Source organism: Polypterus senegalus, chromosome 17 (assembly GCF_016835505.1).
Source record: "Polypterus senegalus isolate Bchr_013 chromosome 17, ASM1683550v1, whole genome shotgun sequence".
Taxonomy (NCBI): domain Eukaryota; kingdom Metazoa; phylum Chordata; class Cladistia; order Polypteriformes; family Polypteridae; genus Polypterus; species Polypterus senegalus.
Genome location: NC_053170.1, coordinates 30,299,272 through 30,322,942, shown reverse-complemented (window position 1 = coordinate 30,322,942; position 23,671 = coordinate 30,299,272). Strand labels below are relative to the sequence as shown.

General features: G+C 37.0%; 1 protein-coding gene across 1 annotated transcript in view; it reads right to left on the bottom strand.

Annotated features, from left to right (window-relative positions):
- The window catches only part of sytl1 (synaptotagmin-like 1), a 67,180-nt gene that overhangs the window by 15,029 nt on the left and 28,480 nt on the right, over positions 1–23,671 (bottom strand). The window contains exons 3-11 of the mRNA XM_039740244.1: positions 20,713–20,861; positions 18,942–19,068; positions 16,682–16,745; positions 16,341–16,386; positions 7,918–8,009; positions 7,686–7,802; positions 6,963–7,129; positions 2,341–2,443; positions 225–386 (exon numbers count right to left, since the gene is read on the bottom strand). Coding sequence (XP_039596178.1) covers positions 225–386; positions 2,341–2,443; positions 6,963–7,129; positions 7,686–7,802; positions 7,918–8,009; positions 16,341–16,386; positions 16,682–16,745; positions 18,942–19,068; positions 20,713–20,861 — 1,027 coding nt within the window. The remainder of the gene's footprint in view (positions 1–224; positions 387–2,340; positions 2,444–6,962; positions 7,130–7,685; positions 7,803–7,917; positions 8,010–16,340; positions 16,387–16,681; positions 16,746–18,941; positions 19,069–20,712; positions 20,862–23,671) is intronic.

Sequence of the window (23,671 nt, the reverse complement as noted above, 5' to 3'; positions counted from 1 at the left end):
ATGCAAAAAACAATTAAATGCTATAAATATTGCAAATACATATATATTTAATCCACTTCTGAAGTCATAATTGCCAGACTTATTTTGCTACTGCAAAATTTCAAATAAACATTTACAGCTTTATAGCCAATTTCAGGAAAGATGTGTAAACACAGAAATAAAATTTACAAACATTAGAAATTACATAAGAAAGACAAAATGCAAACTTAAACATGTTAACTCACTCGTGGATGTAGATTGTACCAGTTAGGCTGAGTGTCTTTGGTATCCCAATTTGCCAGAGGCACTTCCACCTCCCCCAAGAAGATATTGCGTCCCAAGGATTCGCTGTGCCATACGGAGAGGTTGAGAATCCGTGTTCTGAGATCCAGCATTTTTATTTTATACTGTTGAAAAAACAGAAAATCTCTTTGAAAATGCACTATTGTGGCATAAGCAGTGGAATATTCTGTGCAAGAAATAGCAGCTTCTAGGATTGGTAAAATGATTTTACTAAAAATTCTGTACATCTGAATAAATTAAGATGATGTGATGTGATAATACTGTAATACTGACAGACTGCAGTGATATATTAAGTGTGCAACGTCTTATTTAGGCACCTTCTCTGGTTGAAATACTGTTATTTGCTGACAGCTTACTAACCCTACAGAGTTGTACTGTACTTTACTCTGAATGTATGTGCAGTAACCAAGACAAAAAACAATAGTAACAAAACAAGTAAGAAAATGCACTTATGGCATAATATCCAAGTGCATTTGGAGACTTGGGTAACTGTTTTAAAAGTTCACTTCATCCTAGAGTTAGAAATCACAATTTTGTTTATCACATATTTTTGTAAAAGTTAGTCATATTAAAAAACAGCAGTGATAACAGAAAGTGACTACATGTATTAGTAGATTATTAGTACTGTTTATTCTTTAATATCATCTCACAAGATGTGTGCTTAAAAATGGAACCCAAGTAGGCTGGGCTGAAATGTCATGAGCTGCAGATCCCAAGTCAAGTGATTTGGTATTGTTAGTTGTTGGCTGTTGAGTGCTATGGACAGATGTAGTTCAAATTTCATAACCATAATGTTTTTCAAGAGGTAGCTAATGGACATTTACAATCTGTGTTGAAATCTCAAGATAAAATTGTTAGTTACATCCAACTATAATAGATAGCAGATCATTGTGGTGCTCTGCCAATAAATTATAGTGTCAGAGAAATATTAAATCATTATGATCCAAAGACAATGTAACTGTGAGCTTGTTTTAGTATAATGGGAATATATAAAGAGTCAACAAGTCATGATTATGGAGCCTGTTTCCTCTTTCATTCATTTCTACATAAGTTAGGCACCTTGAATTTCTAACTTTAATGCTCATGAATAACTTGTAGAAGTTAGGTTCTGTGTCAGATGATTATATCATTTAACCCCTAGGAGAAGTGAGCTGCTGTGACAGAGGTTTGTGCAGGCTACTCCAAGGCCTCAGAAGCTGTTTTTACAGCTAGCATATCAAACAGAGCACCCTCTCCTGTAGCTGCTTCACTGTTTTGCTCTAAGCAGTGATTGACTGAGCACAAGATGTAAATATAAAAAAACAAGTTGAAGTAATTTCTCTCTTAAAGTAAATGAAAATTAATAAAAAAGTAATTGGAAAGTCAAGGAAAATAACACCTTTTATTGGCTAACTAAAAAGATTACAATATGCAAGCTTTTGAGGCAACTCAGGCCCCTTCTTCAGGCAAAGATTATCTTGACATCTTGCCTGAAGAAGGAACCTGAGTTGCCTCGAAAGCCTGCATATTGTAATCTTTCTAATTAGCCAATAAAACGTGTCATTTTGCTTGACTTCTCTCTACATTCATAATGGCTAACATGGTATAACACCCAAATACTAAAAAGTAATTGAAATTGGATGGACTGTTACTATGTCTTAAGATGGGCAAGTCTGAGAATCTGAAAATGTTTTTCTATGGGAAGTTTAAAAATATCAAAACTTTATACAGCACACTGTATTTGAGAAAGCATAATGAAAACTTAACTTTTTCAATAATTTTCTTAAAAAAATGAATGTCCAAATAAATAAAAAATCAGCAGGGAGCTGAGTTATTTCATGTAGACTATAGATAGCGACCACAGTAGGTTCCTATCACATTATATACAAATGCACCTAAAACGTATTCTACTAGTTTTGTGTAAGAAGACAAAATCTTACATTATAAACGGAATTACTTTTGTCTGTTATAGGTGGAAAGAAGTTATAAATAGTTTGGAAAATTATCCTTATATTTGTCATGAACAGTGTAAAATGGTCATTTGCTTTCAGCTGAAAACTAGAAGGAAAATTCATATACCTTAAGGGTCTCATTGTAGGTGGGATTAACAGTCTTTTTCTTAATGGAGGTCTTTTTCTTGCTTTGAGATGATTTGTCTGGGAGCAGGTAACTCTTCACATAGCTGTAATTTCAAACACATGTATTACTCAAATGAACATAAAAAGTGTCACCAAAGCTCCAAAGAATACAACTCAAATATCACTAGAAAGAATTATATAGCCTAAGACACTTCCCACAACTCTGCTCACAACCAGTAGTAAATTTCCTAGACCCGAGCATTTGTACTCTGCCACTCTTTAAAGCATAGTCTTACTTTTAAGTGTATCATTCCATGAGAACATATATATTGACCAGGATTACACAATAAAATGAACATTAGAGTATATTAGTATTGACTGATTGTGGAGTCAAAAATCCAAGGTTACTTATATTGGTCAAGCATATTGAAAAAAATGTGACATCAGGTGCCAAACAAGAAAAGTGCTCACTCAACAGTATGTGGTGCACCAGGTATAATGTTGGCTGTGTGATTATTTTACCTCATGAATTCCAATGACAAATTCCAATGTTCTGTAATGGCTGAATAATTTATAATCCAATAAAGTAACTTAGACAATCTCCACTGGAATTCTAACTGAACAAATATACTCAAACTTAAAAAGAAACAACCGGTAAAATCTACATCACATCAGTTGAGCTGTTATTTTAGAAACTTAAGACATTCACATAAAAGATACTACAAGGAAAAGCCATTAATCTGAAGCTTCTACAAATTTAAACATTGCATTTAAAACAGTGATATGATGGTGTAGTGGTAGTGCTGTTCTCTCAAAACAAGGAAACTGAGGTTTGGGTGCTTTGGTTTTCTCCCACAGTCCTAAGACATGCAGGTTAGGTGGAATGGCAACACTAAATTGGCCCTGGTTTGTGTGTGTTGTGTCAGGCAGCCGGCATCCTTACCTTGCTGGGACACCTTTATAATGCAAGGCCAGGGGAAAGAGTGTGCAAATGGGCATTATCTCCCGTGGATCACTAGATGGCAGCCCCGCCCTCCTTCCTCCATCAGTTCCACCACTTCCGTCTTGTGCTGCCGAATAAGTGGTACTGAAGAATGCTGTTTGGCCAGAAGCTTTTTAGCAACATTAAGAAGACTGGGTACCCAGTTGTAACTCCTGGCCACAGCAGTAACAATAAATAATGATACACATATTTATTACTTGAAAAGTAATGTGGAGATAGATTGTAAAATGATTTATTTGTTCAACTGTCCTGGTTTTTCATACTTCATATAGATTCATAATCTGAAGGACACCATGGTGGTGACATTTTTAGCGTTAGAGTCTCATAATTCCAGACTCGTGTGTACAAATCCCTACCCAGGAACTGTCTATATGAAGACTGCTTATTCTCTGACTGAACGTGAAGGTTTACTCCAGGCACTTCTGCTTCTTTCTAAACCTTTAATGTACTCTATATGATCTATCAATCGCCAGCTTTAAACTGACTCTATATCAGTGTGCTCTGTACCTGAATAGAGCTGGCCCTTTAAAACTAAAGCTGATAGAATAACCCCTTTAGAAGTGATACACATGAGCCTTTTCATATGTAACTGATACATAACTAAACATTATGTCACATGACTGAATGGGGTTAAGGAAAGAAGCTGCTCAGCTTTATAAAACAGTGTGATACCATATTCTGTGTACAAACAATGTTTCTTTTAGGTTTGTTGGACAAGGTAGTTAGGTGGTTTGTTTGTCACTGTAGGTACTACTTTAGGCTGACTCTGTGTGTGGACAATTTGAGTTTTACTTAACAAGATCTTTTTGTACTATGGTATATACTGCCACGTGCAAAAGTTCGCTGATGACACTGCTATTGTGGGCTGCATCAGGAGTGGGCAGGAGGAGGAGTACAGAAAGTTAATCAAAGACTTTGTTAAATGGTGCGACTTAAACCACTTACACCTTAACACCAGCAAGACCAAGGAGCTGGTGGTGGATTTTAGGAGGCCCAGGCCCCTCATGGACCCTGTGATCATCAGAGGTGACTGTGTGCAGAGGGTGCAGACCTATAAATATCTGGGAGTGCAGCTGGATGACAAATTGGACTGGACTGCCAATACTGATGCTCTATGTAAGAAAGCTCAGAGCAGACTATACTTTCTGAGAAGGTTGGCATCCTTCAACATCTGCAGTAAGATGCTGCAGATGTTCTACCAGACGGTTGTGGCGAGTGCCCTCTTCTACGCGGTGGTGTGCTGGGGTGGCAGCATAAAGATGAAAGACGCCTCACGCCTGGACAAACTTGTTAAGAAGGCAGGCTCTATTGTAAGAGTAAAGTTGGACAGTTTAACATCTGTGGCAGAGCGACGGGCACTAAGCAAACTCCTGTCAATCATGAAGAATCCACTGCATCCACTTAACAGGATCATCTCCAGGCAGAGGAGTAGCTTCAGTGACAGACTTTTGACACTGACAGACTGAGGAGATCATTCCTCCCCCACACTATGCGACTCTTCAATTCCACCCAGGGGAGTAAATGCGAACATTAATTTTATCTTAATTCTTTTCATTTTTATTACTATTTAATTTAATATTGTTTCTTTGTATCAGTATACTGCTGCTGGATTATGTGAATTTCCCCTTGGGATTAATAAAGTATCTATCTCTCGATCTATCTATCTACTGCACTAACAGTGGTCAGGATTTACATCATCTAATATCTACTAAATCTGCCCTTAATAATGTAACTGTTTCACAAAACAGACATGGCTCTGGAACAAACATGATGTCAAGTGCTGGTGATAAGTATGTCTTTCAACAATAGTCTCTGGAAAAACCATTTCTACACACCTTCTGTGGACCCAATGCTTTCCATCACCTTATCCTCAACAGACGGGCCGAAGTGTAGGCTAATGTGAGGTTAATGTCACTCAGACATCAAATTGGGTTCTGTATTGTGATGCTTACTTTTAATAAAAACAAACTGCACTGTTGCTGCTTAGCAGTCTGCACACATATGAGTTGATCTTTCCCATTGGTCAGCCTGTGTGGCTCCGCCCCAGATACATGAGAGTGTCCCCATTCAGCTACCTAACAGTGTGACATGAAGCTCATAGAGGTGGCATTCTATACCATTTTATCTCTACACCTTAGATAGACATGCCAGTCTCCTCTCCTCTGTCTTTGATTCAAACCCTCTCAAAGTTTGACATTTGTACATCAAAGAGTAGTTTTTTTATTTTCAATTATTGATCCCTAAAATTACCTTTTTCAAATATATATATATATAAAATATATGACTAAAGGTGAAAAAATGTGTTTTGATTTTAACATTTACATCAACAAAGGCTCAAATTTCAAAAAAGGTGCTGTTTTTCATATCCACTGCATAATAAATCAGTTTAGCCAGCTTTGACATTAGATGTTAAACATTTTCAAAATATTTAAAATTCTGCTCTAAAGTTCAAAGGCCCTACAATTTTGTTTTCAAGTTTGTGGTAAACTATAGATATAATAGATTAAAAAAATACAATATTATTTTTTAATATTGATACATATAGTAATAATATTAATATTACAAATTACATTATTTATATTATATATTAGTCAGTCAGTCATTTTCTAATCCACTTCCATTGTGCACAAGGGTGGAACAAACCCTAGATAGGGCACCAGTCCATCACAGGGCAATCATACACACACACACACACGCACACACACACACAGACACATTATCGCCAACCACATGCTAGGGACAATTTAGGATCGCCAATTCACCTAACCTGCATGTCTTTGGACTGTGGGAGGAAACTGGAGCAACCAGAGGAAACTCACACAGGGAGAACATGTAAACTCCATACAGGAAGGACCCGGGACATGAACCCTGGTCTCCTTAGTGCAATTAAAATAATATTTAATATTACTATATGGGACTAATGATGACAATCTGCATTCTTTGAATCTCTTAATGTGTATGCTTTTGTTTTGTAGTTTCTGTTTTTATGATAATATCAGCTGGACACAATTTATGCAAAGCATCATTCAAATAAGCCTTGCCAGGTGTACAAGGATTCTGCTTATTCTCACACATATGCCCTTTTTATGCAGGATTTCAACATTTGGGTTTTTGGCTACTAACTGGCATTATTAAAACAACACTAAATATTGACAATAAATGTCAGAGTATTAAAAATATAGCAGGAATGACGCTCTAAAAAGCACTGCAAATCCTATATTGTAGCATTTCATTTTCATTTGGTACAAGAAAAAATTCTTGTAACCTGCTTACTCCATCCACTATCACAACAGAAGGAGATGTAAGGCAGAAATTAGTCAAAGACCCACTCAACTCATTCACAGTAGGACAATTCCGAGTTACCAATCAACCTAAGCAGCACATTTATTATTTGAGAGGAACCAGCAATAACACCCCATAAACAAACAGTTCTCTGAGGCTTTCTGTATTAAAATAATATTTCAGACCATTCCATGTAACTGTAAAGGTTTCTTGCCCTCTGTCATTCTGTATTGAACCACACTCATCGTTGTGATTTTATTGTAACCTTGAGCAAAACTTACTTAATGGCTACTTTTCTTTTGTCGTTTTAAGTTATTAGACATTCAAGGCAAACTCACGGGTCAGATCTTTGTTTCTTGGCCTCAGCCAAATCTTGGCAGCGGGCTACCTCAATATGGAGCTCCTCTTTGGATTGGTCATAATGCAGTGCAAAAAGTATGCTGCCCTTTACCTCCAAGGTACCAAACTCTCCAGAGCTAAACAAACTCATCATGCTGCCACTGAGCTGAAAGAGAGATAAAACGACAGCTATTAATGAAGTGAAACTGCTACAGCATGGTTCCTGGATACTGCACAATATACTGTATATGCACATTGGTAAGTAAATAAGACCTTGAGAACTGTACATAAGCAGGTTTCTCCTGATGGCAACTTAAACATGTGCCAATAGTTAAGTAATACCAATACGTTCAGAAATAAACTTAACATAAAATAAGGGACTAGGACTTTTTATTAAAAAATTTAGAATAGGGAATTCAAGGGCTTGCTGAAGTGTACATCTACTAGTCACTCATCAGTAAATAACTAATCATTGCTTTTAACAGTAAGCAGATAACACATGCACTTTGGAATACCCTATTTTAAAGCATTGATATTATCAATGTGTATGTTTCTTTAAAACCAATTAAAGCCATTTGTTAAGGTTTTGTTAAAAACTTCACTAATGATTAATGCATTTACCTACGTAACTCTCTTCTACAGTGTTACCCACATACTTTTGCGAGCGCGACATAAAATAATATATTTACTGTAAATAGCTAAACAAACATGTCTAGGCTTACTGTACTTCCAGACTGCAAATTAGATGTGCTACTGTTCATCAGTGGCTTGGCCTTTTCTGCCAGTGTAATTTTAGAAACTGGTTGAGGCGTTTTTTCACCTTCAGAATCAGAATCCAGCTGGAAGGAATAAATTAAGTGTCAGCACAAAAAAGTAAGACCTTTTGCAAACTTGTACATATAAACCACAGGAATAAATAGATGGTTGATATTACAACATAAATGCTTAATGTACCTGTATAGACACAGTTGGCTCAAGCGGAGGAGCCCCTACCCTCTGTTGTTGGTCTTTCTGCTCAGTAGCATTGGTGTTAGGATCTTGGGTCTCTAAAATATGAAGATCAACAATTTTTTTTAAATACATTTGCAACATTTGTAAGAGGTAATAATGTTACAATCTTTAAAGAAAGAGGAAAACCATTTTCTATTTGGAAGTGTTTCTATGTAATGCAGACAGAGGCCATTTATCTGTTTTCATCCTCTTAGATCTGAATGCTGCATTTGACACCATTGATCATAATATTCTTAAAAATCGCCTTAGTCAATGGGTGGGCCTCTCTGGCAATGTCTTAAATTGGTTTGAATCCTACCTGACAGGGAGAAAATTCTTTGTTAGTTGTGGTAATTACAACTCAAAGTCACATGATATCCAATATGATGCTCCACAAGGCTCTATCCTGGGTCTGCTGCTCTTCTCAATCTACATGCTTCCGTTAGGTCAGATTATCTCAGGGCACAACGTGAGCTACCACAGCTATGCTGATGACACACAGCTGTATTTATCAATAGCACCTGATGACCCCGATTCTCTTGATTCACTAACACAATGTCTTACTTGTATCTCAGAATGGATGAATAGTAATTTTCTCAAGCTAAATAAAGAGAAAACTGAAATCTTAGTAATTGGCAATAACGGATACAATGAGGCTATTAGAAATAAACTGGATACATTAGGATTAAAAGTCAAGACAAAGGTAAAAAGCTTAGGGGTAATTGTTGACTGTAATCTGAATTTTAAATCGCATATTAATCAGATCACTAGGACGGCATTTTTTCATTTAAGAAACATAGCAAAAGTTAGACCTCTTATATCACTGAAAGATGCTGAGAAATTGGTTCACGTGTTTGTTTTCAGTCGACTAGATTACTGTAACGCAATCCTCTCTGGAATACCCAAAAAGACATAAATCGTTTGCAACGAGTGCAGAATGCAGCTGCTAGAATCCTAACTAGGAAATGAAAATCTGAGCACATTTCTCCAGTTTTGATGTCACTACACTGGTTACCTGTGTCATTCAGGATTGACTTTAAAATTCTGCTTATGATTTATAAAGCCTTAAATAATCTCGCCACATCTTATATATCGGAATGTCTGACACCTTATATTCCAAATCATTACCTCAGATCCTCAAATGAGTGTCTCCTTAGAATTCCAAGAGCTAAACTTAAAAGAAGTGGTGAGGCGGCCTTCTGCTGTTATGCACCTAAAATCTGGAATAGCCTGCCTATAGGAATTCGCCAGAGGAGCACTTCAAAAAACTGCTGAAAACACATTACTTTAACATGGCCTTCTCATAACCTCACTGTAATTTAATCCTGATACTCTGTATATCCAATTTATTATAATAACTATTCATGGTGGCTGTACTAACCCCTACTCTCTCTTCTGTTTCTTTTTCCGGTGTCTTTTTGGTGGTGGCGCAACTCAAAGCACCGTGATGTTCCAACAGTGATGGATTAAGAGCCAGAAGTCTGCATGACCATCATCATCAAGAGCGTCCTAAACCCTAAACACAAAGAGGACTGTTTCATTTATGTTAGGTAGAATGCCCAGAGGGGACTGGGCGGTCTCGTGGCCTGGAACCCCTGCAGATTTTATTTTTTTCTCCAGCCGTCTCGAGTTTTTTTTTGTTTTTTCTGTCTTTCATGGCCATAGGACCTTACTCTTTTTCTATGTTAACTAATATTGTCTTATTTTAATTTCTTATTTTGTCTTTTATTTTTCTTCATTATGTAAAGCACTTTGAGCTACTTTTTTATATGAAAATGTGCTATATAAATAAATGTTGTTGTTGTTGTTATGTTTCCCAGAACACCTGCCTTTTCATTTTGCATCTTTACCTAATATATTAGTATATATATAGTATATTAAAAGGTATTCTATGAAGAAGACAGTGAATTTATCTATTTTGTACAGAACTGCAGTGGCAATAGTTATCTCATTTGTAGAATACTGAAATTATGGATTACTTTCTTAAAAACCAGATTTATGTCATCACCATGTCGATCAGCACCCACAATATTTTCAGCTAATCAACAATTTCACTGAGCTGATATTTTTCACATAGAAGAAACTGCTAAAGTTTTGAAGAAATTGCATAGCACACTACTACCTCTACCATTACTACTACTCCTAGTGCCTTCTCGCTGGGCATGTCATCGAATCAACTGCCTGCTAGTACAGTGGAGTCAGCTTGTTCATCTCCAATACTCATAGGTAAGTGATGTGAAATCAAATACATTTTTAGTGTGTGGTCTTCAAAAACATACAGAAGACTGTCTTTAATTAGTAAGCATCTAATAAAATGTGTCAAATCATTCAAATATAGTGCTAACATTAGTATACTGGGGTTCACCTACATTTTACTTTAGGTAAGTAATTCTATCACAGACTGCTTTACCAACCAACTGAAAGCAGTTTTATACTTTTGTATATTAAAAAAAGAAAACCTATAGTAACACAGTGTAATAATTCATTCATGGTGATGGTGTGCAGTTAAGAAAGTCAACAGAACTAGGCTCAAGAACACATTATGAAGTGAATATGTCCAAGATTAGGTGAACTGACAATTCTAAATTGGCCCTAGTGTATGATTGTGCTTGGGTGTGTTTTCACTCTGCGATGGAATAAGGTCTCTGCCCAGGATTTATTCCTGCCTTGTGCTGTATGTTGGCTGGGATAGGCCCCAGCACACCCCAACGACCATGTTCAGGATTAAGCGGGTTAGAAAATGACTAACTGACTAATGTCCCACTGTAACACCACTCCAGATTCTCTATGAATGAAGCCTCAGCTATCTGCTCTACTTATCCCAGTCAATGGTAGTAATATTACTGATGCTGAATTTTGTCTACTAATATAACTTTAAACCTTTAAAAGAGTTTTACAGAAAACTTACCAATCACTTGCTTGATTACTACTTCACTTAATTGATTCGATTAAAAAAAAAAAAATTTAAGTTTAAAAGCAAGTATTTTATTCAATACATAAAAAATGCCAGTGGTATTCCTCATCTTGCACAATGCTGTCTTTTACACAATAAAGTATGTGTGTGTGTTGTATTATATATATATATAAAATATATATATATATATATATAAATATATATTCACCAGACACTTTATCATTCATTCATTCATTAGTATCCCAAAGTGGAAACTGGAATTCATATTTTTTTTCCAGTTTGCTCAGTTTTTGCTCATTATGTCTGAGAATATTTGGATAATGGATGAATATTGTATGTTAAGTTATACACATAGAGCATGTGTGTGTATGTTTGTGCGTGTACCCCTCCCAAGCATTTTAACCTTACTCCAAGTTTAATTTAGATAATGTACTTAATTTCTTTTCTCCCTTCCCTCCCAGTAGCTCAAGAAAACTGTATGTGCACTTACTGGACACTTTATTAGGCACACCTTTTCAACTGCTTGGTATTACAAATTCCTAATCAGCCAATCACATGGCAGTATCTCGGTGCATTTAGGCCTGTAGACATTGTCAAAACAACATGCTGAAGTTCAAACCGAGCATTGGAATGGGGAAGAAAGGTGATTTAAGTGACTCTTAATGTGGCATGGTTGTTGGTGCCAGACAGGCTGGTCTAAGTATTTCAGAAACTTCAGATCTGCTGGGATTATCATGCACAGCCATCTGAAGGGTTTACAGAGAATGGTCCAAAAAAGGAAAAATATCCAGTGAGTGTTATTTCTCTGGGTAAAGATGCCTTGTTGATGCCAGAGGTTAGAGAAGAATGGCAGGACTGGTTCAAGCTAATAGAAAGGCAACAGTAATTCAAATAACCACTCGTTACAACTGAGGTATGGAGAAGAGCATCTCTGAGTACTCAACTCATCAATCCTTGAAGTTGATGGGCTACAGCAGCAGGAGACCACACCGGGTGTCACTCCTGTCAGCTAAGGACAGGTAACTGAGTCTACATTTAGCAGAAGATTGGAAAAATGTTGCCTGGTCTGATTACTTTTGATTTCTGCTGCAATATTTGGATGGCAGAGTTAGAATTTGGCATCAAAACATGAAAGCATAGGTCCATCCTGCCTTGTATCAACTGTTCAGGCTGGTGGTGGTGGTGTAATAGTGTGCGGGATATTTTCTTGGCACGCTTTGGGCCCCTCAGTATCAAATGATCATCACTTAAATGCCACAGCCTACCTGAGTCTTGTTGCTGACCATATCCATCTCTTTATGACCGCAGTGTACCCATCTTCTGATCGTTACTTCCAGCAGGATAATTAATACACCACGTCACAGAGCTGAAATCATCTCAAACTGGTTTCTTCAACATGACAATGAGTTCATGGTACTCAAATGGCCTCCATAGTCACCAGATCTCAATCCATTAGAGCACCGTTGGGATTTGATTGAATGGGAGATTCACATCATGGATGTGCAGCCGGAAAATCTGCAATGATTCCGTGATGCTACCATGTCAATATGGACCCAAATTCCTGAGGAATGTTTGCAGCAACTTGTTGAATCTGTATCATGAAGAATTACAACAGTTCTGAAGGCGAAAGGGGATCCAACCTGGTACTAGCAAGGTATACCTAATAAAGTGTCCAGTGAGAGTGTGTGTATGTATATATATATATATATATATATATATATATATATATATATATATATATATATATATAAAAAGCACTACAGTAAGGATTTTATGAAATGCATAGCATACGGTCTTTTTATTGTAATTAAAATCTGAATAATGAATAAAGGAAAATACACGAAACTAACAGAACGAGTTTCAGTGGTAGTCAAGGCGCTGGATTGAGGGGGTAAAATGATACTGTAGTAGGGCATTTAGTGCAAACATATTAACTTCAAATGCTAGGGATTGTCCTGCTCTTTTAAGCTATGCAGTCTCCTGCTGAAGCAGCCTCCAAATATAGTGCACGTCTGGTGGGCTTTCTTCTTTCCTTATCCATCCACTAGTGCAAGAGATTTCCTTCCATCACAATATTTTCCTTGACAACGCAAATGAGGACTTTGTTCTTCCAAGGTTATCCAAGATACCAGCATTTTACACCGCGTTATTCTCTTAAATACTACTGCAGGTGCAGCGTCAGGAAAAGGATCTGCTGGCACTGTTATAGTCACTTACGTCGTGACGCTGATCCTGCGATCTTGTTTTCCCAGAGAATTCCGGTTTGCATAAGGAAGACTTCCTTAAGTGTTAAGTGCAAACAGAAATATAACAGCTAATTGTTATATTACGTATCGCGTTGCTTTGTCATCTCTTCTCTCTGAAACCTCGACAGAAAACGGGAGGCATCATGAAACATAATCATCTACTTTATCTTACGAGGCTTAGGGGGACAGGAACAGCGCTCAAGTTTAAAATCAAATCTGCTTTTTCATGTCTGTATAGTACAATTAAAATTTTACGTGCATACCAATCGCTGAGTCAGACATACAACGCCAGCAACAGGTAATCAGCACAACGAAGATATAACAGCAAACAAAGGAGAATTCATTTTAAGTTTTGCCTCTACACAGATCAGCAATTATTTCTGCAACAATTATTAATTTTTAAAAGTTTCAGTAGTACGGACGAGCTAAGTTAGCTTCGATAAATACTTAAGTTTACAGTATATGTTTAAAGCCGCCACTACTTCCATCCTTATATAGGAATCAAATCTAGGAAACCTTCTCCTACATGCTGGCCCGTACTTTTTATACAGTTATTTTAAATGATATAAAAAGTAGAAATGTTATAGTTTGCTTCTAAACTGCTTTGGACATCTTTTAGCCTGGGTCGTGGAATCAGTTATTTGCAGGGTACGGTGCAGTTTTATAACTGAAGGTATGGGGCAAATGCCGTTGTTGAGAACGCAATTCGTTGTTTTCGTTCTTTGTGTATCTCTGTAGCACTAACAGTAATAAACTTACCGTGCCATAGGACCGACTTGGAGTTCCCGTGCCGCGCGAGATCTGCCTTGCACATTTTGCATCACACTGTCATCTCAGAACACATCAGAGTGTTCCCATACTTGAGACAAATGGGGTTCTCAGCCCTCTTATTTAACTGCCGCTTCGCTATTGGTTCAAATATTTCTGAAGAGGGTGCGCGTCACGCAGCTAGCTAGCTAATCCATTGCAAAATTCGTTGTAAGTAATAATTTATGATTAATGTGCTTAAAGTCTTTGCTTTGTTATTGCTACTCTAATTATATATTGCATTATGTTTATTTTTCAATATTATTTTTTGTGTTTGTTCCCTTACTATGTATGTATTTAATGTGTAGCTTGCTGGGCTCATAATTAGAAGTTGGAAACACATGGACAGATGTAATTATAATACTTAAAGTTTAATTTAAAACAGAGAATTTCTCGAGCACCTTACTCAAGACATGTTATTTCTCTTGTAATGTCACTTTTAGGAAGTGAAATATTACTTAGTCAGTCGTTATTTTTAATGCCCATCCTTCAGCATTTTAGTAGAACTTACAAGTAGCTTTTGCAAAAGAAATTCTTGAATGGTTAGAAGCAGTGTTTTTTTTTTAACTATTGTATTCAAGAATCTCATTGTTAAGCAAAAGTTAACAATGACTGTGATATACAAAATTCAGTAGCATCATATGTTTTAACTAAAAATCTGAAAACCCAGAAGGGATAAGTTTTGAAGTATGTTAGGTCATATTTCTTTCACCTTCTTTCACACATACTGTAAGTTGGAGAAAGGTTGTGGTTGGTTGTTTGAATGAAAGTGCTTACTAAGGATATTTTAAAATTGCAGTGGCAAAACAGATAGTGCTGCTGTTTATCTGTGCCTAGACTCTAATTCGAATACCACCTGGTGTATCTTCAGTTTATATGTTCTCCAAGGAATAATAATAGTTTTTAAACAATACATTTTCTAACCCACCTAATCCAGACCAGGGTTGGGGGGGGGGGTGCTGGAGCCTATCCCTAAACAACAACAACAAACTCTGAGCAGGGTGCCAGTTCATCACAGGGCAAACAGACACACCAAACACACACTAAGGCCAATTTAGCATTGCCACTTCACCTAACCTGCATGTCTGTGGACAGTGGGAGGAAACAGAGGCACCTGGAGGAAACACACACCGACATGGGGAGAACTGTGTATTCTCCACGTGGGACAGGAACCCTGGTGTCTTTGCCACAAGGCAGCAGTGCTACCACTCTGTCACCCTTATAGTAAATTTCATTCACCAAATATAGCTAAAACTAATTTATAAAAAAATATTATTTATCAGATTTATAAAGATTTTCTCAAAGGAATGTGATTTTCTCCCAGAGTCCATGCATATGCTGTAAGATTTCAATTTCTCAAAGTCAAAAAATCTCCACCCAGATCTTTTCTGACAAATAAAGAAGGCTCCCCATGATTTCTAGGCTGGGCAGAAGGAAGATTTCGCTAGTCACCTGAGATGTTCAATCCTAGTTACTCCATTTCACAAAACTTTGAAAAAATGGGGCTCACTAAGGTGGGCATGCGGAGTGTCGTTTTATGCTATTTCCAGGTTGCTGATTATGAATATACTGTAATAATACTGTATTTTTGATATTTGACTCTTTTTTGGAAGTCCTAACTTACTAACAGCCACTCCCAGAAAGTTAAAAATGATAAATTTCAAACATAACAATGTAGGGTATCATTTTAGACTCTTTCAGGATCAGTGATTGCAAATATAATGTTCATTACATTTCTTATAAGCACCCCAAATTGCGGTGCCTTACATTAACTCAAACTTTTTATTTACGTTTTTGTTGTTTTCTTTAAAATTTTGGGTTATTGTTTATTTTTAGTATTATTCATGACTTCATGTCAACACCATTTTCTGCTGTTTTTTCACACAGAAACGTCCATGTAGGTTTCATTTCAGATGGCCTTTGTCATGTTTTTAATAGACATTAAGACAAGTTGAACGGTGTATTATATGTTGGGGTTATCTTGTATGGATGAGTCAGTAGGCGCCAGACAAAAAAACTGAAGTGACTTCAAAATTACATTTTATCTCCATGTAAAAACCTTTGTTATTTGTCTCTGTCATTCCATGCCACCTGCGTGAGTCTTTACTGTTTACGTCTAATTAACACCAGTTACTACTTCCATTACTACACCTCACTTACTTCTTCATACATTGATATCATTGTTAATATTATTGTCCATTTACCTTTGATGCATCTTCTTGACACTGTTGTTAATATTTGTATTGATTCACTGAAACTAACAACTGCACTGCATAAAAAGCAAAATATTTACTATAAAATTAATTTATTAAGAAGTAAAATCTATATAAAAATATGTATAAGTAAAATACATATCTAAAAATGAAACCAGTAGCAGAAAAAATGATCACATAGAGTATAGTGCTTGATAATACTCGTACCTTGTTGCTTTGTAATCTCACTGAAATTCTGAGGAGCAGCATAGGCCTAAAATTGAAATAATCATAATTTAAGCATAACAGAAATGTCATACGTCACACTATAGAAATTACAAATAACTAGAAGATATTTGTAGACATTATTTTAAATGCATATTTTTTGACATTTATAGCAGTTAAATATCTAAAATTGGATTCTAGATAGAAATGCTGAAAGCTAAGAAAAGCAATGATACAGAAATTCAAGGTAACAAAGATTTAGAAAATATAAATGTCTACCTGCTTTTGAGCAATAAGAGTTACCTCGTAATTATTCAACTTAAACAATTGCCTACATACTGTACCTGAATAACCCTTTGTCCAGGAATTATTTCTTCATGAACGATTGCATCAACCTGCTCCTCAGCTCTATAAATAAATGACACATTACTGTTGAGTCTTGTAAAAGCAGCAGGGGGTTGACAGAATGCAGTCAAACTTGAAAAAATAATATATACTGTACTCTCAGCTCCTCACAGATTCATTCACTGTCAAATGGATATTCCTTGTGTTCATATGTCAGAGTAAACAGCATAATGTTTTTCAAAGACAAGGGAGACAATTCAACCAGTCTAGCTCATTAGGGTAGCACATCTCTAATTTGTCTCAATATGTTATCCAGACATATTTTATGCTGTCAGAATCCCTGCTTTATCTACATAATAGCAAAACATTTCTATTCACCTAATAAAGTCATTTTAATTATTGAATCAATTTTACAATACTTTTTGGCTTATAAATCACACAATAAGACAGGCTTCAAATGCTGAAGATTAGCTCATCAGAAACCTGCACTGCCAATATAAACATAGAGGATGCACCATATTCTGCATATTCCGCTTTACAGAAAAGGATACAAACTGTTATAATTCAATAATATCTGACTTGTATATGGTTATAATAAAGAGAGAAGTGTCCACTCCACTTGGAGTAAAGAAATCAGAAAGTTTATGTAGAGCCATAATATTGGCAAGGGAGCTTAGTAAGCACTGTGTTTTTAAATTATAAAGCAACTTTCAATGCTGCATTGGAGTCTGGGGCCTGAAGAAACTACTGTATCTCTGTTCCTGAAGGTAATAAATATACTACCCCAGAAATTAAATGTGCATTAAGTGTAAATGGACAGTTTTAGATACAGTATAGGTGAAAAAGCATGTAATATCACTTTGGCAGAATATAATTAGTATGGAGAATTTAACATGATAATGAGATCAATTACTATTTTTTTTCATTAAAATACTCAAATATATTTGTAATCCTTAGAGATAATGTGTGATAACAGTGTGCACTGTCATTTATCATTTGCCTCTAGGTATAGTCCATTGTCTGAATACGTTTACTTCCTGTTAAAAAAAAAAAAAAACATGTCAAGTCAGCAGTGGACAACGTTACTGTCAACGTCCTCCTGTTCCCCAGCTCACTTCCTATCTCCTATTCCATAGCCAACATGAGGCTGTATGTGAAGCCTCTCTCTCAGATTTCATTCAGTTCTGTTCCTCCACTGTCGGTAATCTCCCTGCTGATTGTCTGAGGAGTCACCTTCAGCCCACTTCAATCAGGTTTAAAAGCCTAATCAGTTCCATTTCCTATCCAATCATGTACAAAACTGTAATATTCTTTCTCTTATATGACTCATAATATCATAGCATTCTTCTTCCCTCAAGGCTGTTGACTCTATGAAAATAGTCTTTTTCCATTTATGGTCCACAGAATCTGGCCTTAATTTATTTAAACCACCGCAAAAGTCTACATATGTTTTCTATTGTCCATCCTTGCATCCAATGATGAATGTTTGTGTATGACAGACCCATTGATTTTTACCTTACCTTGTCATAACAGGCACTAGAAAGAGAGATCTAGCCTTTTGTCCAGAAGAAAATGTTTGTCACCCCGAGTATTGCATTTCTCATAAAGGCACCCAGGCAGTTGCCTCCTTTGGGTGATGCTTGATATGGTTCTGTAAGTTAATCTCAATAAGCATGTACCCCTTAGTGATTAGCAAGTGTTGCCACCATTGTTTTTTTTTTTTCATCTCAAGTCTCTCTGCATGCCTGTATAATGCTGCTCCTTAGTGTTGCTGGAGAATATCGCACAATTCTAGCCAGGTTAACATTCTTTCACTTTTGTGCTCATTCTCCTGTTGTTGCCCCTTGTGCGTTAGCACACATACATGGTGTACTGCCCCCCAGTGCCACCTGTATGCTAATCAGGCTGCACTTCGTAATAAATAGCATATTTCTAAACAAGTGTAGTATTGTTTATCCATTAATGATAGTGCTCTATAAAAGTGTAAATTGAACTTAACTACTTTTTTTATCATAATGATGTCCTGAAAGTTAATGATACAGCAGTTACATTCCATTCTTTTATCAAGGACATGTTTTGAGAAATTCATTGCTTAGATTACAAGAACTGAATTGTAAACCAAATATACCCAAGGTTAAAACATAAATGATAATCATGGGACTTCTAAACAGCATACCTGAAGTATAAAATACATTTAAAGTGATTCACATTAAGCAGATTAAGCGCTTTGGAGTATGTAATGCAATTCAAATTACTCACTGCTGATCTTTGTCTGACTTCTGCTCTTCTGCTGCCTTGATAACATATGTAGGTGTGGTCCCATTAGGCAAAGGTGGGCTCTCTTGGCTTTCTTTGAGTTTAGCAATAATTGTCTTTTCTGGTTCACCTTTTGCCATTAAAAATATAATTTGTGAAGAAGAGTATTAATATCAAATACCAAAAATCTAAAGCACCTAGCCATCTAAATATTGAAGTTGTTTGCTAGTGTGCCTGCAACCAAAATAAAAAGATAAAAAAAACAACAACAAAATCAGCAACTTTATGCACAATATCAAAATCTACAAATAGAATTCTTCCCCTTTGTGAAGTACTACTTATTTTAAAGCTTAAAATTATACTTTCAAGAAATAATTTCCTAGCCTGGTAGCACAGAAGTGGAATGATTAAAGTTACTGTCTTACGGCTCTAGTAGGCAGGCTTTGATTCCCAGTGTAGCTACATGCTATCTGCGCCCCAGTGCAATTTGCACATTTCTCCATTTGCCCAAGTTATTTTTTCTGTGGGTGCTCCGGTCTTCCTCCCATGTCACAGAGAGCAGTTCATTTCACTATCAGCTTTAAATTGTTCCAGTAGGAATATGTAAGGGAGTACTGAATGTGCATGAGTGTGTCATGAAATGAACTGACATTCCATCCAGGATTGATTCTTTCCTTATGTCTGATGTTGAGGTAACCCAGGCTTCTTGTAATCCTACAACCTGAAAAGTGGTTTCATTAAGTGGATAATTGGTTGAATGATCTTCTGACACGCTTCATATTTTAAAATGCAGATGTTAAAAAAATGAAAACAGAGCGTGAAGTTCTAAGTTTAGACTTCAATGCTTTGAACCCGAGATTAGTATTTTTAAGATAAGAGAGCTGTATTTGTTGTGGTGCAGTGACTGCCACTTCAGTGCCACAAACCCCACTTCCTCGGCTCAAATCCAGTACTCATTCGTTCTCTTTGTAAAGTTGTTCTGCACATGTCTACATGGAGCTACAGTTTTCCTTCCACATCCTCAAATATGTGAGTTTCATATTAAGTTGACCCTGTTTAGGTGTGTGTGTGTGTGTGTGTGTGTATGTGTGTCACTGGCCCCGTAGTGGATTGGTATCCATTCTATGACTGGGTATCAACTTGCAGCCAGTGCTCCGTAAATAATCTCTTTTTCTCTGCAACTCCTAGTTGTATTAAGTGTAATTGAGAATGATGCATGTGATGGTACATTAACAATACATCCTGTGAAACTAAACTGTACAACCAAGTCAAACTGGGAAACTTATTAGTACAAATGTGGTCATGACTTTCTGTTTCTAAGGTCAAATCATCTAATCATATTTTGAAAAATAAAAGCCAAATCTATTCTAGTCGATTTAAATATTTTCTGATTTAGAGTCACCAGGAGCAGGAGTTAATCCTGGCAGCAATGAAGGGGATGCAATCCTGATTACAACAACAACGCATTGCAGGTCACACTCACATACACACTTAATAAACTAGGTCAATTTACATTTGCCAATACTGTAAACCTATTTATCTTTTAAGATATGAGAGGAGCTCATTTAACTCAAAGAAAGTCACCCAGACATGTGTAGAAAGTGCCAGCTCCATGCTGTCAGGAACCTGACTGTGCCTCCACACTGAGTCCGTTACCAAGCCAAGACTATAAGATGTTCTGCCTCTGAAGTGAATTTCTAGATTTTTCGTCAATTTTTCAATGAATGCAGAAAACCAACATGTGATAAAATGCAAATGTCTACCAAAACATTACCTTTGGGTTTTTTTTTCCGCCGTATTGATGCTCGGACAATATCTGAACCGAATTTCTCATCTTTGTGTTTTTTGGACCGTGCATCGTTAAACCAGTCGCCTGTCAGAACTTTTAGCGTCCTCTGATCTGAAACAGTACGTCTTAAATTTCTGCAGAAAGTTGAGACAATTAAGAGTGGCAAGATTTGATCAGAAAAAATATCAGTGAATACAGTGTTACAGTAAAACATAATAAACATTTTTTAGTTGTTTATAAAAAAGTATAACCATTTAGCCTTTTATCAGAATTAAAGCTTGCTTCAGTAATATGAAAAGGATATTTCTTTTCAGATTCACAATTTCACACTACATTTCTCACCTTTGTAAAACTTTACAGTGAGAGGAAATTGAACTTTTTATTATGGTTCAATTCTTTTTTCAGTACAATGTGAAAAGTTTATGCCACTTACTGTATATAATGACAAACAATGCAGCCATGCCCCATACAACAGTGAAACATCCACCCATTGCCTCCAAACCCAAGTCATTTAGCAACGTAAACAAATACTAAATTATATATGTTAATACAGACAATAGTCTTTATTCAGAGAAATGCACTCTCCAGTTGAAGTCTCTTTAGAACATTAGACAGACAATAAAAAGCAGGTTTACCACGTGGCACCTCATTGTTGAAAGTTATTATAAATATGATTAAGGTTTAATTATGAAGAGGAAGTATTCTCCTGGAGCGGCACGGTGGTGCAGTGGGTAGTGCTGCTGCCTCGCAGTTAGGAGACCCGGGTTCGCTTCCCATGTCCTCTCTTCTTGGAGTTTGCATGTTCTCTCCATGTCTGCGTGGGTTTCCTCCCACAGTCTAATGGCATGCAGGTTAGGTGCATTGGCGATTCTAAATTGCCCCTAGTTTGTGCCCTGTGGTGGGCTGGCACCCTGCCAGGGATTGTTTCCTGCCTTGTGCCCTGTGTTGGCTGGGGTTGGCTCCAGCAGAACCCTGTGTTTGGATTCAGTGGGTTGGAAAATGGATGGATGGATAATGGATGGATGGAAGTATTCTCCCGAGTAAGAAATTACTAGTAAGGAGCTTTTCAACTGGATACAGACATACTGTGCATATAATTATGTCCACACTATCCAATCAGTAAATACATGTCGACTTTTGGACACAAAGATTAACCTCAGGCAATAGAAAATATGTTTTATTTGGCAAAACTGGCACTGTTAAACCAGATACAATTAAAATAACGAGCAGACAAAATGTTACACAGCACTGTAGTTTTAATTTGCTGCTTGAAGGTTTTCGGCCAGCTTTGCAAATATGTATAGTCAAGAAACTGTCATGATTGCAATATAAAGAGTTGGAACATAGCATTATTGCAATACAAAGATATCATTAAAAATGCAGAAGTTTGATGATCACATTTTTATTTTAAATAGTATATATTTCATAAGGGCGGCACGGTGGCGCAGTGGTAGCGCTGCTGCCTCGCAGTTAGGAGACCTGGGTTTGCTTACTGGGTCCTCCCTGCGTGGAGTTTGCATGTTCTCCCCGTGTCTGCGTGGGTTTCCTCCGGGCGCTCTGGTTTCCTCCCACAGTCCAAAGACATGCTGGTTAGGTGGATTGGCGATTCTAAATTGGCCCTAGTGTGTGCTTGGTGTTTGTGTGTGTGTGTCCTGTGGTGGGTTGGCACCCTACCCAGGATTGGTTCCTGCCTTGTGCCCTGTGTTGGCTGGGATTGGCTCCAGCAGACCCCCGTCACCCTGTGTTCGGATTCAGCGGGTTAGAAAATGGATGGATGGATGGATAATTTCATAATAAACTGGCATGAAAATTGGTAAGTATTGTCAGTATTTAAGCCAATACTGTCACTAGGTGGCAGTATGCAAGACCTTGTCAAACTGAGAATAACAGGTTTTTTTGAGGAAGAGTAGGGTAGAATTAAACTAAGATTTTCTTTGATTATTAATTATGATGATCTAAAACAGTAACCAGGAACAAACAGTTTCACTAGAAAGTACATTAACAAGACCAAACATTGCTGTTGTTTCAGTCGAGGAATTTGCTCGTTGGTGCCACCAGCTAAACACCACTCCTCAGCCATGAACTGTTGCCCTTTCGGTTATAAAGACACAAAGAGGATTTTACAACATGGAGAGTCAAAGAAGAAACTTCTCTGCAGATAGGACTCCTTCTAAGCTGAAAGCAGAGTGTGTACAACATCAGACCATCTCTCTCTCTCTGCCAGACTCCTGTCTCTATGCACACCACCACTCTGTTATGTTCACAAGTTCTCCTCAATTTGCAGCACCGTTTGTTTTAGTCTTGGAATTTCCTCTGTGGCTAAATACTGCGCCTCAGTCTCAAATCGGTGACCCTTGACTTACAAAGACACAAAAAAACATTTGCCTAGCTGAAAGACAAAAAAAAATGTCCACTTGGGGAATGGAACAGCTTCTAAGCTCCAAGCAGAATGCTTCCATGTGTAGGAATTAGGCTAGCTTTCTCCGAGCTATATAAGGTAACAGCCATGATTCAAGACATCAATAAAATTAACAATTAAAGCAACATAAATTGTGTCTTAATAACAAGACTTTCAAAAAACAACAAAGAGCAAACATCAAATGAACTGTGTGCCAGTATTATAAAACTCAGCAACTGTGATGTCATATGCTACAGACGTGCTTGCATGTGATTGACAATTGTCTTCACAAAATAGTACCAATGATGACGTCACCATGAGGAACATGAGTGTCAGTAGGCTTTCTGTCCTATGAGTCAAGTTATCTGAACTATTCTGCTTCACCACCTGAGGCCACAGGTCTGCCATGCCCTCGACCCTCTGCAGTTTGCATACTAGGAGAAGGTGGGAGCGGAGGATGCCATCATCTATATGCTACATCAATCCCTCTCCCACTTGGACAGAGGCAGTGGTGCTGTAAGAATTATGTTTTTGGACTTCTCTAGT